The 19,978-nt window shown below is 40.6% G+C and overlaps 1 protein-coding gene across 1 annotated transcript in view; it reads left to right on the top strand.

The window, feature by feature from the left end:
• Positions 1-208: 208 nt before the first annotated feature.
• The window catches only part of LOC118428497 (unconventional myosin-IXAa-like), a 64,334-nt gene continuing 44,564 nt past the window's right edge, over positions 209-19,978 (top strand). The window contains exon 1 of the mRNA XM_035838582.1: positions 209-925. Coding sequence (XP_035694475.1) covers positions 553-925 — 373 coding nt within the window. The 5' untranslated portion in view covers positions 209-552. The remainder of the gene's footprint in view (positions 926-19,978) is intronic.

Raw genomic sequence — 19,978 nt, 5'->3', positions numbered from 1 at the left:
ACTTTTCACAGTTCTCTGTAAAGCGACCCGCCTATCAATAATAGCGGTGAATGGAGTTTTTCGTGGGCTTTTGACATGCAAATTTTCAGTCCAGACTTTCTACAAAAGGGATACGATGACCCAGGACCAAGCGTAACGGCCCATCGACTGACCTCCTTAGTGTCTATGTAATGGTCAGAAATATTCGGAGCTTTCATCCACTTTGTTGAGGTCCACCTCGGAAGACCGGGATTTACTGGAGACATAAGTTTTGTTTTGTTTTGTTTGCGGCATGAGAGTTCTGAGCTTGTCTTCACTGCAATGAGAGGGAAAATTCAAACAGGGTGATCGATGCCGCGCACCGCCTCCTCGCAGCTGGACAGTCGGCGGTCGATGTAGGTGGGCCCCACAAAACTTTGTAACCTCGATCTGTCTGTCATTTGTCTGTGCTGTTATCAGCTTCTATTGCATTTTTACCCTGAAGCAGCTGTAGGTTTTCCTACTAACAGTTCATCGGAGCAGAAATTTCGGACGTGACTGTACAGTGGACCATTCTGAAACCCAGTCGCGAACATGGCCGTAGGAGGTGTGACTTACGACCTCTTCGACTCTTTGGAGGATTCTTTTTCCTCGGATCTTGAGAGTCTACCCCAAGAATTGTTGCTGGGACTTATCAACCAGCCCAGACAACGGAATGGCATTGCAGGAACCCCCCTACAAGACGATCTGGAGGAGGACATCGAGCTGGAAGTGGGGGCGGGACTGGACGAGGGAGGCGAGTGTCCTGTTGTTGATGGACGGGAGCGCGCCGAGTTCGTGCCGTTTTTGGAGGACTCGGATCATGAACTTGCAGAGGACGTGGCCTTCCTGAGAAGACGTCTGGCTGTGATACACAGAGACGTCCTGGACCACCCAGTCTTGAAGGATATGATGAAGGAGAATGGACGTAAGTCTTAACTTTTCTTGTCCTTTTTGTTTTGTGTAGAAATCGGAGCCATGTTGGTTTGTTTTGGTTCTGAAGCTACGAGCAGCCGTGACCAGAGGAAACTGATACAACCTCCTCCATATTCCATCTTTTGTGTTTAGTAGAAAAACTACTCTGTTCTTTGATTACCTTGCTCTACTTTGTGGTTGAGGGGCCTTTTTATCTTTCAAGGTCAGGTAATGTTTTATCACTGACAGGCAGCACGATAACAAATTAGAGATCAGTAGCAGCAGAGCCAGGCGACGTGACTTGCCAGTTAAACGTAAACACTGTAAAGAAACTTCCACAACAGTCTTGTCAAACATGCCGACCAGCGACATCAGCAGTGGTTGCAACCCACATTGTAGCCTAAAACATGATCAACAATCTGGGCAAATGGCAACTTGCCTGACCTTTTCAACACCTCACTAGTTTCACAACTTTCCTTTGATGATCTTTGATGTGATGACAGTTAAAATCATCATTACAATAGGTGACAAACAGTTAACATTGTTACATGAAAGTTGCTAACGTTACATCATGTAACATCTTAGGTATAACCGTTACAGGTAACTTCTAAACATGAAGTATTAGATGTGATTTGCTTGTCATTATTCATGCAGTCAGTGTCAGCAAGGAGCTAGCTTTTATCAGGATAAAAGCTCCTTTTGTGTCAATCATAACTGTAGGAAATTTGACGTTATATTAAAGAATAACCTTGGTCATAATATTAAACGTTACTGATAGTCATACAAAATGTATCTTATCTGATCCATAATGCAGCACACTCATAAAAACAATTCAAATGCAGTCATCATGAATATGGATTGTGACCTTCAAAGTAATCTAACTCACTGTAAGAGATGTTTGAAGAGATTTTTCCTTGAGAGTGGTCTGTGTTGTTGGGGATTCTGTGGCGCTTTACTGAAGATCTGTTAAAAGGTTAAAGATTGTTGCAATTCTTCCAGAAATGATGTGGCAGACATTTTCAGCGGGGAACTGAAAGCTCATCCTATAAAATCCCTAACTTTCTCATATCTGTGTAGTCAAAAGGCAAAGCTTACCCTCAGTAAGGCCAAGGAGCTCCTTGGTAAGGCAAAGTGACATGAGATTTCCCATACCACTTTTCCTGCACTCAGTACAGCTGTGCCCCACATAGTTTACATCTCTGATTAGCATGCCTCTGCCCAAAACACCTGGGTGTGTGCAGGTTGCAAGATACATGTGTCAGATGTTATGGAGAGGGTACTCTTTGCTCCTCAGCTGACTGTGGTAGGACTTGTACAGTATAGGGACCTATGGAATAATCATCTACATCGTCTGTATCAGGTTGCAAATCCCATAGTTTATCCCTTTAGAATCACATCTCTATACAGTTGAGAGGGTCTGCATGCCTTTTTCCGTTAAGCGTTATGAGCCATTTTGATTCACCGTTAATCGTTACCGACCCGCTCTAATTCAACGTTAATCGTTATCGGTATATTCTTCGTGAAGCGTTATTGGTCGTTTTAATTCAACGTTAACCGTTATTTGTTATCCCGAATTCACCGTTAACCGTTACCAAGAAATTCTTCGTAACCCTTTATACTATACAAAGGAAGTCTAATGTCAGATATAACCCCTGAAAATGCAGGAAATGGCGTTTCAAAGGGTCCAGATTTCAAAATTTCTCCGAGCCTCCCGGCCTTCGGCTCTGAACATGGTAAAATATGTTGCGGAAGCGTCGCCCTCAAAACTTTATCACTCAGACAGATTTCAGTGTCAAACATAGCTAAGTTTCGGGCAAAAAGTTCTCCTAGAATGCAGAAAATGAGGTTTCTCCGGACCTCCATTAAAACGGCTTGTGCCTTTGGCGCTCACGACGACATGGCGAAAATATGTTAAGGGCGTGGGTTTTCGCACAAAATCAACCTTTCTCTCTAATAAAATGTCATTTAATTTAGCTTCGTCTTACGGCAAAATCTGTCCTTCAAAATGCAGTAAATGGCGTTTCAGACGGTCCAGATTTCAAAATTTTCCCGGAACTATATATTGCAACGCCTCGTGCCTTCCGAGCACGAATTGGTAAAAATATGTCGGGGCTCTGGGGGTGGAGGCCAAAGCTACGAGTATAATCATGTGTAATTTGATGAAAATGTCAAAATCAACCTATCTTAGTCGGTCGGCAAAATTTGCCGAAAATGCAGGAAATAGCATTTAAGAGGGTCTTGATTTTAAAATTTTTCCAGGGGAACATTCGCCCGGACCCCCCTTGAATGCGTCGCGCCTTCGGCGCTCCATGTGCTGACACAATAGTTCAATCCCCCCATAAGAACTTTGCTGCCGCCGTCTCTGTGGCGGCCCGGGAACTCTGCCTCCGTCAATTTACAAATGTCATGGACATTGTCTTTGTCATTCCTCCGGGTTCTGGGCACCTTTTGCTTCTCACAATGTATTTTCACCCAATGATATAACTAATCTAGCGTTGTATAAATAGGAATGCACGTCAATGTTAATGTTATGCTTTGTAACTCATTCTGAATTTACCGTTAAGCGTTACTGGGCCTCCTGAATTTACCGTTAAGCGTTACCGGGCCTCCTGATTTCACCGTTAAGCGTTACCAAGACCCCCCCATGCAGACCCTCAGTTGAGGTTAGGGTTGTCTCATGATTTGTAACAGTTAATGGCCTGTGAAGCAGCTGGATTATAGAGTGGAAAAGAGCTAGCTAATGCCATTTTAATGGTGCCCATTGTATTGTATTGTGGGAGAGGGGGCAAGTATGAACTGTTTTCAACTGCAATACATTATAAACATCAGTGAAGATTAAAAAGCAGGTCTTACTGTGAAAGAAAATATTAGTCATGATAATATAGTTACTATGAAAGTGGGTATGAAGACACCAATGAAAGTCTTCCCCAATGTTGTAAGCCTATCAGTACCTGGTCTTATCTTGATGATTCCCAAGAAGACACATGACAAATACCAGATACCCAATGTCCTATAATTTTGTTAGTGATTGGAGAAGACCTCTTACTTTGTTTTTCAATGATACCTGCTAATAATCAATTAAACTTTTGAGTTAGTCTTTGTGCAGGTAAAGTTATTTAGAACTTTCCCACCTGCAGTATGAAAAGTTAGGCTGTTTGACCACTTAACAGGTGGTGACAATGGACAACTGTCTCCCAGGTTGAGTTTTGTCGGGTACACAGAAGACACCAGTCAATCCACCTATCTTGACAATTACCAGCCCCAGGGAGGCAACAGAACATGTAATTTTCTCACAATAAGTAAATATTGCCTCCGGAATGGGTGTCTTCCCATTGTTAGTACCAAAGCTTGTATCAAATGCCATCTTTGTGTTAAGTGTGAGCACTTGTGGGGAGGTGCCCTCAAGCATTTAGGGCTATCAATTTCTGCTATAGAAATATTCTATGATTATATAGTCTGAGACCCCAGCTGTCACAACCTTACCTCAGACAATTACCTGCTGTAAGGTGTGGAGGTTTCTATCCATAACTGACTGAATGTTTCTCATTTTGTCGTCTGCCATGATTATCATGAATGACATCTATATGAAGATCAGGATGGATACAGAACACATCATCATCATACATACATGTTAACTAAAACTGCCAGGAAGTTCCATGTCTACCTTTAAAACTAAGTGTAATGGCTGATAAGAATGACCAGGTAAGTTTGGTAATAGGTCTGCAATACTGGTTTGTAAGAAGACAGTAAAATTATGTACTAGTATGCAGGTTGAGACTCAGTTGGGACAATATGAATGTAAGTGCGATGACATGTTTATTCTTGGGGAACCTGGCAAAAAGGAGCCTTTAAGTTTACCATGACACTATTTTTGTCACATCATCACCATCTTAAAAGTCAGAATGGAAGGTGAGGTCAAGTGGTCATGACCTGTAGGTCAGGGACATTAAATCTACCAACAGAAAGGCTGATCTTTTCCCCATTTCTTGGAGGGGGAGTAGCTGTACTTTGGGAATTATCCACAGCTGGATTATAGTTTCATGCTAGGTAGATTGAAATGTTTCATTGAACATTTCATACAGGCCATCTGTTAGAGAGCATTTTGAATACAGTGTACTCCTTGGTTACCCCAGTAACAGGGTGAGAGGTTGGAGGTATTTGAAGGTAGGTTTCTGTGACATTTACCCAGCTTGGTAAACATCAGTCAATGTACCTATAGAATTTTCCTTACAATCACTCACACTCACTCACTCTCTCACTATCCAGTTTAACAATGTCTCAGTATATCATTAACAATTCTATTTTCTGTTGTACTGCCTTTTCGTTCAGAATATATGTAGGTTGATTTCTATATGATGGCTGTCAAGCAGTTGAAATCTCTTCCTTGTAGTCAGGATTGTGTGCCAGAAAAACAAATATTAATAATTTCTCTTGCTGTTAGTTTTCCAATGATTTAAGATATACATGTAGATTCCATCATCCTATTGGGTTCAATCCTTTCAGTAAACCATTAGCTGATGAGGGGCTACTAAAAGTATTATATTTATGAAATAGGTGTAAACTCACAATATATCATCAAGCTCATTAGATATCATGATATGCTTGAAACTTATATATACATATACTTAAGATATATTTGAGTAAAAAAAGTGACCATGATTATAGTTTGACACAGCAAAACTGCCTTTATGATGAAAAGACAAACTGTTGTCTGTAATGACATATACAGCAAAGCTTGCCAACACTTCAGCTACTTGGTTTATGTTAAGAAGTTTAACTTGTGTTTAAAAAGTTTTTGTAGATGATTTACAAAGAGCTTATGTAAGGTCCATTGACAAACAGACAATTGAATTTGAGGCACACTCCTGAAAACAAGTTACATTTTCATTTGTTTTATTCTATAAATGTAATCAATCACCTTGGCCATTCTTTCTCAAGATATTGAGTTTTGTTTATGCAGCATAAACTTGCAGCCTCCACTTATGGTGAGCAAGATTTCTTGAGTAAATAATTCTTCCCTCTTCGTCATGAACCAACCACCTGTTCTGTCTACCATGATTTTGATGTTAGATTGTGTCTCCCCACCCTGTAAGTTATCAAGGTGAGGTTGAAAGTTTGCGTGTGTGCCTCACACATTCCCCACTGGTGGTTATAAGTGTTCCAGAGGCTTGTTCAGGTTTTGGTTAGGCCAGCTGTCTTCTATCAACACTGAGCTGTGCTGTGTACACAGTCCACCCTGCCCTGAGCCAACCCCTGGGTGAAAGTGATACTCTGTAAATGAATTTTCTTTATAAACTGACAGAAGAGCCCAGACCTAAGGTCAACAGTGCTGCCACCTGGAGGTCAACTTTGTTACTCTTCTGTCCAGCACATTAAATTTTCAGGTAATTATGTCATGTTGAGAATTTCTATTTTTATTTCATTATATCGAGTCTGAATATAGTCAAAGCCTAAGTGAAATCATTTATTGGTTCTATCATTATGAAAATCATTATTTTAATGACAACATATTTAGCATTGTTTTAAATCCTGATGGGTCTGACCCAGGCACTTACAGGCTAACTGTAATTTTCAAAAATGTGGTTCTACCATCAGATTAGGACAGAGGGCAGGTTTCAAGGTTGAAAGAACTTGCGATGATTTACAACTCTTCACAGCTCACTTAATCATGTCGTAAATTATGTAACATTCTATTATTCCCCATCAAACACCTGAAGACATCTTCCAGACAGGTTCTTTTGTGTGCCCCTGCCAAGCGGAAGCAGTAAATCTACAGTCTGTGGAGTGTACAGTAAAAGTCAGTTGGAATCAGACTGTTAGTTCTATGATGGGACTAGAGTCCTCCCCCTGAGAGTGATAAATGGTTTTGACTGGAGGGACTGAGCTCAGATAACCCAGCAGCCTTGGTGCCAGTCCTGCAGAGTTTCAGGGACAGGGCTGTTTCAGCAAAGTCTCCAGCCAGAAAACTGCTCTGGCACAGAGAAATGCAAGGTTTGTTGAAGGTGTTTTCTTTCAGTAGAGCTCTCGCTAGATTCAGATCATTATTGTATTTCATCTTGTTATCACTGGCATGAATCTCAATATCATTTATCACTACTTTTAAGTAGTTCAAGTTAAACATATTTTGTTGACAGGGTATAAACAATCATTTGGCCTGGAAATGGCAAGGTCATGCACTGACTTGCCATTTGCATAATATGGCATTGATGGAAGATTGTTGTTTCAGTGGTCATAGAGAGTCATTATTTTGTTCTGTGAAGTTTACTTTAGAGTTTCTTGTTTTCCATGAACTTTATAGGTTCCCTTACAGGGTTAAACAGTAGTTTGAGGAGGGGTATCTGTGGAGTGTTCAGTGTCAGTCTGAGGGAGTCCACTGACCACCACAGAAGACCATAAATTGATTGAGAACCCCCAGCAGGAAACACAGTAATGAAGTTTTCATTCTCACCAGGACACCATTACCCATGGCTGCTTACACATCAGACTCTGCTCATCAGATTTCACCAGGAGGAGTCAGTCAGTGTCTGTCTGTTGCAATGATTTAGATTAGAATTAAATACATTCCCACCCTCAACTCACTGTTGGTTTAGTCTCAGTCTGCTTGGCCTTTCCTTTGCTGAATGAAGTGTAAAACTTGCCATTAGTGCTTTTTGCTTGCCATGACTCAACTGTGATGGAAGAAACCCATATTGTAGACCTCATCATTTATTGCAAGCTTTGTTGTTTTGATACTGGAGGAAAAGTTTGTTAAACATTTCTAATGTTATAGCCGTATCAATACTCATCATCGTTATCATTATGGGCATTTCAATAGGTATTGACTACCAGGTATTACTTAAAGTTAAAGTGACTTGGAAGTGGAAATGTATTTTGAGTGTCAAATGTTCTATGGAGATCATTGTACAAAATATTTCATATAGGTGCAAATATTAAAAAAATAGCACATTGATTGTGATGTTTAGAATACAAGATTTGTTATCATTTGTTCTATTATTCTTTAGTGTTGATATATTGTTTGCATAATTATATACTATATATTATATACTATATGGTTTATGAGTATTTTCAATGGGTTCATATTCTTTGCAACAAGAGGGAGGAAGACCAGACTTCCAAGATGCCTGACGAAAGAAGTAAATTCCATGGGTCCAAGTAAATTCCATGGGTCCATTTGCCAAGAGCGAGGTAGCCAGTCTGGCTCCATGCCCCATTCTACAGGAGACATGCTTGTCATGATGGGAATCTCTGGCATCCATTTGCTGAAGGCAGTGGAAATCTGGTTTGCTGACAAGTTTGTCTGATGGACTGTAAACACCATTCTGTAGCTTATCACAGAGTTGATAGCCTGAGACAACAGTGAGGTAGACCTTTGGCTCCTCCTCTCATAAACAGCATGTATCTGTGATGTCTTGTGTGCCATCACTTGGCTGTACCTCTGACCTAGAAATAACACAATAAACACCCACTACTAATATACTGAAGGAAATCTTGCCAAAGATACAGGTAGATCTACAAGTCAGGGTATCAATAATCTTATCTTTTTTTTCTTCTTCTATTTGCCATCTTGCCTGTACTTGTGTCCTCGTGAATAGAATTACCTGAAAAGTTCTTATGAAGACCATTAAAAAGGGAAGACGAGGATGTCTGAGCCATGCTTCCATGGTTGCTCTGTTGCTTCTTTAGCCATGAGGCAAGACAGGGTTGATATTGTAAATCCAGACTGCTGGTACATTAATTCTACTGGAACAACATAAGTCCTGTACTGTGAAGTTATTTCCTGAACTAAGCTGCAAGCATTTGGTAGGGATAAGAGACTGCTTTCATGTCTGTTTTACCCTTTTGTTGATAGCCATGTAATGAGCCAAATGGATTAGGATGGAAGTTCTTCTGATAAGAGGATGCAAGGAGGATGTAACCATTCTGACAGTCACAAACTAGTCATTATGTCAGACAACAAACTTTCATTCAAAAGAGTCAAGGACAATGTGATAAATGCAATAAGTATGAGCCTTTCCTATCCTGCGTCTGTCCCATATATAGGATTAGATCCTGACCCTCAAGGCCACCTGTTCTCACTGAAAGTTGATCCTATTTCTTGCCAGTGGAGCCCTGTGTGGTGACCTGTGGCCACACCAACTGGGGAGGTACTCCTATATGGTAGATTTCCACCTATAGTTGAGTTACAGCTCTCCATCTGATGTACCCAAACATGCTCTTACTTTCCCACAGTGTATCAGACCTACCATCAATTTTATGTTCCTTTAGAATATTGACATCCATTTCCCACTGGCTGTGTAATGGCCACTTTGTATGGATCAGAACATGTTAGGAAGAAGCATCATGGTGAACACAATTCTCAGAACTACAGCCTCCAGGGTAATGTGTATGAAATTTTGATTTGAAATTATGCCTGCAGGTGTGATAACTGCATTTTCTGATGAGCAGGTATTAAAATGTAACCAATTTTCCACAAGTCTATATTCAATAAATTTTTGCAGCATGTCATTTGGTTGCTATGGTACTGCCAGTTGTCCCTGTCAGCAATGGCAGTTCTCTGATGGATGTGCTGTTGTTGCAATGAGATCTATTGCACTGCCAATAGTGGCATAAACTTTATATATGTGATTGGAATGGGGTACTTGAGCTGGGATCGACAAATTGCAAACTCATTTCCATTGTAACCGTCTGGACCACAAATCACACTGCTGGGGGCTCTTCTCACAAAAGCTGTCTGTCCAAATTGTCCGCTTGGTGAACTCCAAGTTCAAAAACTCTTAGCATATTCATTGGCCCCTGTCAGCAGGAAATTGCCAAGTTAACAGTCATGTGGTTGCTGTAATTTGTCATATCTAGCCAGTAGGTTACATGAATATAGAAACAGATGATGCCCTATGTCACGAATCAAGAGGGGGGTACGCTATCTGGTTTGTCTCAGTGCTAGTAATAGAAGTAAGCAGAGAGGACAACTCCGAGAGGAGAGTTTCATGTTGTTGAATAGCACAATAAGACTAAACCTGTCATGTCTTTCCCGAAGCTGTAGAGCAGGATGGCCTCTTGTAATAAAGGTAAGGTAAAAATGTATTCTAAAAGCAAATGATTAGGCATGTATTGATGTTTGTTGTAAAGGAACCAGCTGGCCAGTTGGGAAGGATCCACTAGCTTTGTGTTACTGTATTTCAATGTCAAGGATAATACAGTATGTTATTTCTGACAAATTTTTACCCTTCTGTGTTAAACCTGGAAACCTAGACAGTTGCATGTTTAGAATTGCTAGAGTTAAGCAGGAAAAATAGAAATAATTTGTATAACGTTAAAGGAATTTAATGTGATGTGACTAAATTATGAGAAGTAGACTGCAAGTGAGTGGAAAATCCAATCTCAGTTTTCTCTTGATTTATTGCTAACTGTTATAATTAATACATGGCAGAATAAAGCCACGAACATTAAGGGACCATGTTTAATCTTCCGACAGGTTATTTCTAATCTCCATGCACCACATGACTAAGGTCTAGTATGATCTCTGAATTAATGATTGGATTTCTTTGCCTATTCAGTAAAAAAATAACAGTCTGTTTCATTTCATACTCCTGCATCTGAGAAGACATTTGACAGTATGTATATTTCTATTGACTGTATATATTTTTCAAAGACTGTAACTTTACCAGTTCATAGAGTCTAGCAGTCTTGTAGATTGAACAGACCAGAAATGTCAGGGACAAAACCTCCCTGCCAGCTATTCTGTCTGACAGGAATCAGTTGGTGGGTTTTTGTTAAATGTGGCATTGAAGGGCATGTGAAGGTGATTTTATACTTGTAGAAAATACCCATAAGGTGGTTTAACTCAGTGAAGGAATGACTTTTGATATTGTTCTTGACCCTGAAAGAGGAGATGGTGTATGGGTTTGGTCAGGCAGCCCTGCCACCAGGGAAATCAGACCAGCAGCTGGTCTTGATGTATGATTGAACTTGATCTTCTCTTAATTTATCAGTAACTGTTGTAAACATCGCTGCTATGAAAATAAAGTAGAATGGTTTATCCTGCCCTTAACATCCATATGTTATCAGAATGTTATAGAGTCTAAGTCATGAGCAAACCATGATAACAGTATCACGCGTGTACAGTTAGTTGCCTGGTTGCATGTGGCTAGTTTTGTCTGAACATTTGAGTTTTTATCTGAATATTTGCATATTGAGTTTGGAGCTTGCCTCAAATTAGAATGTTTTGTTATTAAAGGGAAAAGGATGAAAATATGGCATTCTCAGTCTATTGGTCAGCAATAAAGTCATTAATATAACCTCAAATCCTCATTATTAAACATGATTTGAAACACCAATATGCATCTAGCCCACAATTAGCATTTACTCCTCATTTCTGCGAAGACTCCAGGGAGAGTAATTCTGTTAATTCTGACTTGAGTTGCCCCACAATTCCATTAACCACCTGACAGGGTCAACCACAAGGGAGCTCTTGCCTTGATTCGAATTGATTGTGTACTCTGATATTGTCCACTGTGCATATAGGTGATAGCCAGCTTATTCAGTAGGTCTAGTAGATTCTGGTTTGTTGAACGATACATGGACTATACGTAACATCCTGTTTAGTGGTATTATTAGTTAGCAAGTATCTCCTGGTGCTAAATCCCTGAGCCCGTAGGGTACTTAAAGGAAATTTGTGGCAGATGGAAGTTAATGTACAGCTCATTAATTCTGTTATTGCTCCTTGAGGGAGCGGGTCTGACATTAATGGACGTGGTACAGATAAATGTTGGCTGTCCTGTGGAAGTGTGACATTATGGAAGCTGCTGCAGACCCGCACAACATGATAACTGAAGGTGAGCCTTTAAATTCTTCAGTTCCTCAAGGTTCAAGAGCAGCTGGCATGTGGGCTAGATAAATACATTGATGTTTATTCAGGCTTTCCACTGCATCCACCCTAACTCAGTGGTGTACTTTATATCTACTTCGTAACTTACAGCTATGCTATAAAATTCAACCAGGGTTTACAGCTATGATCCTTCTGTGAGTCGTGCCATGCAACATTTTTCTAACATTGCTGACATGGACCATTCCAGGTGAACTCAGGTGAAATGTGAAGGGGTCCTGAGACAGGCAAATGGAAAGCTTCAGCATGTGGGAGCACTTACTGACTTAGCTAGGTGGCAACACATTGGCCTTGTTACCTCTAAAGGCACTCTGAGACCTGGAGGGTTGCCACCAATGGAGATGCCGGAAACTTAGGAGGAAATCGTTTAAAGACATTGGGAGTCGAAGCAGTGCAGAATATTAAATCCTGTAAATTTAGCATGCTTACTGACTGCATCCGTATATTGTAATCCATAGCAATGGATAATAGGCATTGGGGATATGCTGTCACAGTGTCATACTACATGTGTATCTTCATTTCCATGTTTCTATCAATAATTGTAAATATGATAAAATTTTACAATTCATAGCCCTATCATATTGATATGTACTATTTTCCAACTTTTTTTGGTAGAAGACAGTACCAAATTTGTACTAGATTACTTGCATCAGAAATCAAATGTTTTAAAAATTGTCACCACCATTGTCATTGTGTCACCTATATTTCTTGGAGAACTGTAAAGATAGATTTCCTGATGCAATACGTCTGACAACGGTATTAAACCTCCCAACTGTGTCAACCATCACTTTGATTGTTAACTTGTCAGAACATTTTCCTTCTAAGTGATGCAGGTGAAATTTGTCTTCCCAAAGTAAAGTCCTATAAGCTTATATAACGTGCTGCCTTACTTGTTGAAGTGGCATGTCAATTAAGGAGCACAGCATCAATGACAAGGTTCACGTCTGCACTGAACAAGAATTTTTTTTCTTTTTAGTACATAGGCCTTTTAATCCATAGTAAAACAAATATCCCTGTCCATTATAGTCTATCTTGTCCACTACTACAGTCAAACAGTAGGATAATCCTTTGATATGCTATTCAGTTAAGTTCTATGCAAACAATCAGTAACTTGAAGAACAAAAAAGTATCCAGTTACAGCAAGGGGATTTCCACTGCTGATTCCAAAACCTATTTTGTATCTCCCCAGTCGAAGCATGTGTGTTTAGTTTCTGGTACCTAGATCACTGTAGACTAGCCCAAAGTCATACTGACAACTCTTAAGCCATTGCCTCAGGCACCAGTTTCCAGTTGTTAAGTTGCACACTGTGCTTCCTGTACAGACTTCTTTTGAAGCTTCCAAGCTGGGGGGTTCAAAGTAGGACCAATACTGTCAAGTATATGTCAAAACAAGAGGCCTGCACACTGCTGTTATCTGGGATTAAAAGTTTTGAGTGGACCGTTACTCTTCAGTAGATACTGGTGATGTGGAAAGGAGCCAATCTGTCTCGGCTCTTAGGGCCAACCAGTTTACCTTTATTTATCCTATCAGGAAACTTGCAGCTATCATAGGAAAAACAATTTGCTTCCTTCTGTCAGTTTGGATCAGGAGGTGTAGATGTTTAAACCTGATGAATGATGCAGATAGGGAGTTGTCAGCATCACCAAGACTAGATAATTGAGCGCTGACCAGTTGGAGACTCCCTTGTAGGCCTTGAGAGGAGAACTCAAGTTACAGTAAGGTTTAACATCAAGATTACATATCTTGACCTGTACCTTGCCAGAGGAGTGGATGTTTCCTGTTTTGTAAGCTGACAGTATCGATGACAGTTGCGACTGGAAGAGAGCTGGTACCTGAAGTGTGGATCAGGAGTCACCCACCACATGTTTGAAGCTGACACTGCTGGGGCCCAACCTGGAGTAGAATATCGCTGCAAACATGTCATTGGGGGGACATTTTCCTGGCATGCTGTCTTATATGGAAGGATTCTGTTTTCTTGTCCTTTGACTTGCTCTTGAACCTTGGAAGGTCGCTGTTGACTTAGGGAGTATTGAAGAAACCAAGACTGTTCATAGCTTGGTAAGAAGTGTGGACATGGAGAGAGAGTCACGTCTTTCCAAGTATCTTCAAGATGCTGTCAGAAAGGCTTTTCCTGTTCATCATAGATTTGCAGCCAGAGGTAGGTTTCGACTGTGTTTGACTTTTAAGTTATTTGCATGCCATACTTCGATCCTGTTTTCCAGTATATTTTCTTCTACTTGGCTCTGACAATTTTTTTAGTGCATGTGTCTCCACAGGAAGGCAAGCTATGTTTTATATAGAGAGCTGTCAAATGTTGTATCTCTTGGATGTCTTTGGTTATGATCAGGTGATACATTTCAACAGGTACGTGAGAATGACTTTAAATGCCCAAGCTTTTTATCTACATGGTACTAGGTGAGAATGACTTTTTTTATCTACATGCAACTAGGTTGCTCTGTCTGAATACTTCAACAGGCATGTGAGAAAGACTTTAAATGCCCAAGCTTTTCATACATGTAACTGGGTTGCTCTGTCTGAATACCACCACCCACTGGGAGGTAGGACAGGTGCTCCCCATCCTCCCCTGCCAGCTCTAGTCTGTAATCCCTACCAGGTGTGACATACTACAGGAGTCTTCCTCTGGTCTCCCCCACCCAGACTGTCTCAGAACACTAATATCCTTGCTGACAACCACTGGGCTCCCCAATTACCCAGTCTCTACCATGGCTGCCTCTATTGCCTGATCTTTAATTGAATTCCGCTTGGCTTCTGTCTACTGCCCCCGTGGTGACCTGTATTGAACCTTGGGTTTTGTTATGTGGGTTCCTAGCTGTTATTGTGCAGATATTCCTATGTGCAAATCTACATCTGCTGTCTTTGTACCGCCAGCAGTGGGCAGTTCTAGTTGTATCAAACTCAGGCAGTTAGTAGTGATTAGTATACCACAGGGGGCAGTGCTATTGTACTTGTATCCCAGGGGTGTGAACCAAACTGTTTAAAAATTGTCACAGCTCAGGCCTGAGTGTAGAGATAAGAAATTGGTTAAATGGGATGTATTTAAAAATGTTTCCCAATGCCTGTCTGTTGTGTTCCCCTGTCATCAGTGTAGTCTGTTTTGGACTGTTACAGATAGCTGGTCTTGGTGCAGTTGTGTTTGCCTTAAGATCCTTATTGTAGGAAAAGATACTAGGATGAGACATGAGATACAAATCTGTCTTCAAGGTTAAGCTCAAAGCATAGTCACATATTTCCAGGATCTGTGTGTATGCAACCTTGTTTAGGCAAATCTTCTGCTCCAGGGATAATATTGTACAGACTCGTTTTGTCACAATCAGCAAGGAGGTTAAAGAAAGTACCTTCTTGCAATCAACAAGCAAGAATTGATGGACATCAGTTGAGCAAGTGGTTGCCATAGTAACGAATGACATCAGCTCCTAGTATCAGTCTGCAATTGGCTCAACCTGATGTAGCCCTGATATATCTGGTGTGCAGGAAGATAATAAGTCATAATGATCAACTGCATGTCAGAGTCTGGTATCATTGGTTCCAGCCAGGTACAGTCTGCATGGCTTCTGGGGGAGGTAAGAATCATCACAAACTCATTTATCTAGTCTGTTCATCCCAAGATCTACTGTAGTGTGGAAACTTTTAGCTACCAGTGATTTTGGGTAATCACAGTAAAACGCTCGATGAGATTTGCTCTAATCCTTCAGATATCAATGCTGATTATCAATTTTGGCATGGATGGAAGTCAATAGTGTATTTTTACTTTGACAATAAGGTTATGTTTTGGTTTTTGTGTCTGTCTGTGTGTGGACAGCATAACTCAAGAAGCTGTTGATGGATCCGTATGATATGGAGTAGGTGGGTAGGGGTTGGGGAAAGAAGGTCAAGTTCAATAATGGGCCACCTAGTGGCTTTTCTGTGAATGATTGTCCTTTTCTTCAAAGGAGTCATTTGGTATTTCTGACAAATCTCACATCCCAAAATTTCATAATTTTGACTCATAACATTTTGTAAAATATTTAGATACACCTTTTACAGTCCAATGGAAATGTGAAGTAGTTGTGATTTATTTGCCTTTTACTATGAACCAGGGTTGTAGCCAGCCCGAAATCATTTTCCGTCCCCCCACTTTTGACTGAAAATCCTATCGAGCGCCGTAGGCGCGAGATGTCGCGCCAAAGGCGCGACGTTCCTAGGGGGGTCCGGGGGCATGCTCCCCCGGAAAATTTTGAAATCTAGACCCTCTGAAACGCTATTTCCAGCATTTTGAGCTGTTAATACATCTGTTTTGGTAAAAGAAATTACACGAGGGTTTTACGCTGGATTTTATTTAGGAAAGGGGCCGATGCCACCGCCACCGCAGTGATCGCACAGATTGCTGGTATGAGGGTAAGATTGTAAGCGTGTTACACAGCTGCACTTCTATATTGTATAGAATTTACACAGAAAAGAAACAGCACTTTTAGTACAACAAAAATTTATAACGTATCTACGTCCTACGAGAAATATACACAAGCACAATAGCACATACAAGGGATAACGGCGCCCTCACATCGGCGAGAATAAAACATTTTCAACACCGGCCGTTTGCGTCTTACTTAGTTAAGTCGTATCAAAGTTCACGTCGATTCCTACCGTCGCCGATGAGAGAAACCGTCGATTAACACAACACACTTCATCTGTCAGTTCATCTGAACGAGGTAAGTAGCATTTTAACATTTTACAAAGATTGGAAACATAGACGGCGAGCATGTACAACGAATCACTTGAAAGAATCACCCACGGTTTGATCCGGCGCGGTCCTATTATAGCGGGGTGGGACCCCTCCCCGGAACAGCCAGATTTTCCCGGGAATCTCCTTATATGGGGAGCGGGGTTGATCACATAGGCTCTTACTATTAGTAAGCGTCATTTCTTTTTCAGCGCGGAAAATAAAATCAATTCTCTCTGACACATTTCTAGAGCAAGGGCGGGTCGCGTTCCCAAATTTCCTGTTCTAAATTTGAAGCTCTTTGGTTCGGCAACGTAAAGTACAAACCATCGTAAGTTTGTATGTAAAACCAAGAAGCTTGGCATTTCCTTTCGGGGCCGGGGCTTTCGGGGTAAGCCTCGTCATGTGGCCCCGCCCACCGTGAGACCGTCGGCTTCCTTGTTGCAGAGGCAGTGCACCTTTTCGCCGACTTCATCAAAGGCCGCGGCTGTTGGTTAGAGTTTCAAACAGTCGTGTGACAGTTGACAGCGAACTTCGTATGCTACGTGATTATTCCTTGCACTTTCCCATAGCGGTGCTTCTACAAAATATTTATCAGACTGTAACCCACATGTTTATAGAATAGAATCTGACGCGGAACAATGGTTTCGCCGGGTATTTTTCTTGAAACATGTCCGTTGGAATATCGTCTGACAGCGAGGCGGCAACTTAGGGATGTAAGACCGTCAACAACAATCGCACGGCACGGCGGCTAACGGCGCATCGAAGATACTACTAGCGCTATAAATAAGCGCTTCAACTTCGGATGGCAAACCGGACAATAGTTAACGTTAATGTTGAGCTGAGTAAAGTTTGTTGTTTACGAGTTTTTAGTTGACTTTGACGCTTTGACTTGAAATATTGTTATGTCAAACTGAAAAGAAGTTAAGTGACTGCTACTATTATCGTAGATATGGCCCTAAAAACCTGATAAAATTAGCCTTCTGAATAGCCTGAAATGCGGACCCCTGCCCCGGCGCTGTGAAAAAATCCTTTGAATTTTTGGAGATCTTTGCAAGATTTTTAGTTTTTGTTGTATCTTTACATATCGATTTTCTCCGTCACAGAGGACGGAATGGGCAAAATATTTTTCCGTCCCCAGCTGCAAAATTCCGTCAAAGGACGGAAGGACGGGCGCTGGCTACAACCCTGCTATGAACAGGTTAAAAATTTAGTACAAGACAAGAGTGACCCATTTATCTAATAAGGAAATGACATGTAAGTACATGTTTTATGAGATGTTACTATAAGCAGGCTGTTATCAACCAGCTGCGTGCAGAAATCTACTTAATTTTTCCTTTTACCTGGAGACTTGTTTGTTAGACACAGCAGGAAGCCCGGCCTGAGATGTCACATCACAAAGAGCATAGCTGTGGGGCTGACAGGAGAGCTGTCATTGCCATGGTAACAGGTTAATGGCATTACCTGAGAATTTGAGACCTGTCAATTCAACCTTTTAACATCCAGGCCAGTTATTGTGGAGGTTTATGTCCTGGCTAGACCTTTTTGAGATTGAAAAAGCATTCCTGCTACATTACCTTTGCCTCCTGATGGCAAGTGCATGTCCAGTTAAGTACCCCAGGGGGAGTCACTGCAAAATGGGATGCACTGTGATGCACTGTTATGTCAAGGAAAATGATGACATTACAACCAGAAAACTGGCTTATGTCACGACTTATGATGACTGTATGTGACTTAAATGGTTATAGTTATGGTCAGGATAACATAAATATGCATGCTGTGCAAAAGCAAACTCTAACATCTGCACTGGTGCAACAGTGGTGTGTGCTGTAAAATGTGTGTTGAAACAGGTTCTTTCTACTGAAAGAACATGATCAATTTTACATTGTCATATGCTTTCCTTGAATCTGAAGGCAGCTAATATGATATATCAGAGCAATTAGGTGATCAATACATATTTTAAGCCTAGATGTAATCCCTTGTCATTAAAGATTTATACAGCAGAAAATCACAAGCAGTCTCCTCCATTGCAGAAGTTATTTGGTCACTAATGTCCCCAGTTGTAGTCGTGTTAACCAGAGCATGAAATGAGATTCCGATAATAGCATTAACGCATAAATGGACCATAAAAGTTTTATGGAATGGCGAATAACATTTTGTTTATTGATGTCACACGTGTATGTCATTACATGAATTTGTAGAATCCTGCACATTTTGTTAGTTTGTCCTGAAGGTCACTTTAAAGTAATCATCAGTTCCTTCTCATAAAAAAGTTAATTGAAAAAAGGTAATCTTTCAATTTCTGATTATTACAAGATGCAAGTTTACTCGTTTTGGGACCCGTTGTGTTTAAAGTTGGGTTTAATGTTGTAATGAATTGATAATATGCATTGTAATTTTTACTAGTCAGGAAGCAAACTACAAGTACTTTTTAATAGTACAGAGAAAAAGTATTACAGTTCACCAGGTAATTCAACACTTTCACTTTATTCAAAAACCTAATTTTTCACGTGCAAATACAGTATAATAGTGGTGTCAAGAGAAGTCAGATACTAACCTAACAAGCTGCTTAGATGCACTAATGGAAGGTCAAAGTTGAGCAGAAACATTTGACTTTGCCACCCCAATCTCAATTTGGATTTTCCGCAAAATATAACAGCACCATTGCCACCATTAATGCACTGGGGGAGACGTTTCAGGCCAGATGGCATTCTATAGCCGGAACAGGCTGCATTAATATTTATTGCCAGGCTGTGGTCTACTTTGATTAGCTTAGACACAGTTCACGTGAAGTTAGGCCATCTAACATCAGGCCATTGATCCAAGAATAATTGTGATTTTCAGCTACATTGATTGGCTATATAACACGGCACTTGGGTATACAGAGCATTTAGAACAGCAGACAGCCATTCAGTACCATGGATAGCACATGTGGACAGATGGAACTGGAACATGAAAAGACTAAAAGGGGTATGAAAGGACAAAATACTGGGAAAATGCATTAGGTTTTTATCCATGGTTACGTTGAATACTGATTCTGAGTGTATTTTTTATGTTAACATACCTTTGAAATTGTGTAATAAAGTCTTTAAGCAAGTTTTTGTTGACCATGTATTCTCAGAGCAAAAAAGTAATGAAAAAGGTACTTCTGGAAATTCATATCTACATTTCCATTCTGCAGTAGATTTAACGTATTTCACCTAACTAGTAAAGAAATTACTATTTTGTAATGTCTACTTGATATGAACATGTGTCTGTTTACTTTACTACCAGGGGCAGGCTTTTAGCTAGGATTTTATAATAGGGTGTCCAAACTTATTGGTGAGTCGCGGTAAGTGACTTTTGTAGGGGGGTCTGGGGGCATCCACCTTCCATGTTGCAGAGTTTTTGATGATTTTAAGTTAAAATAGTGCATTCTAAGGTATCCCAAGAGGCAAAAATACTGTTACAGATGTCACAGTAGAAG

Source organism: Branchiostoma floridae, chromosome 13, assembly GCF_000003815.2.
Source record: "Branchiostoma floridae strain S238N-H82 chromosome 13, Bfl_VNyyK, whole genome shotgun sequence".
Classification (NCBI taxonomy): Eukaryota; Metazoa; Chordata; class Leptocardii; order Amphioxiformes; family Branchiostomatidae; genus Branchiostoma; species Branchiostoma floridae.
The sequence above is the reverse complement of the archived record's forward strand: the minus strand, read 5'-3'. Positions and strand labels throughout refer to the sequence as shown.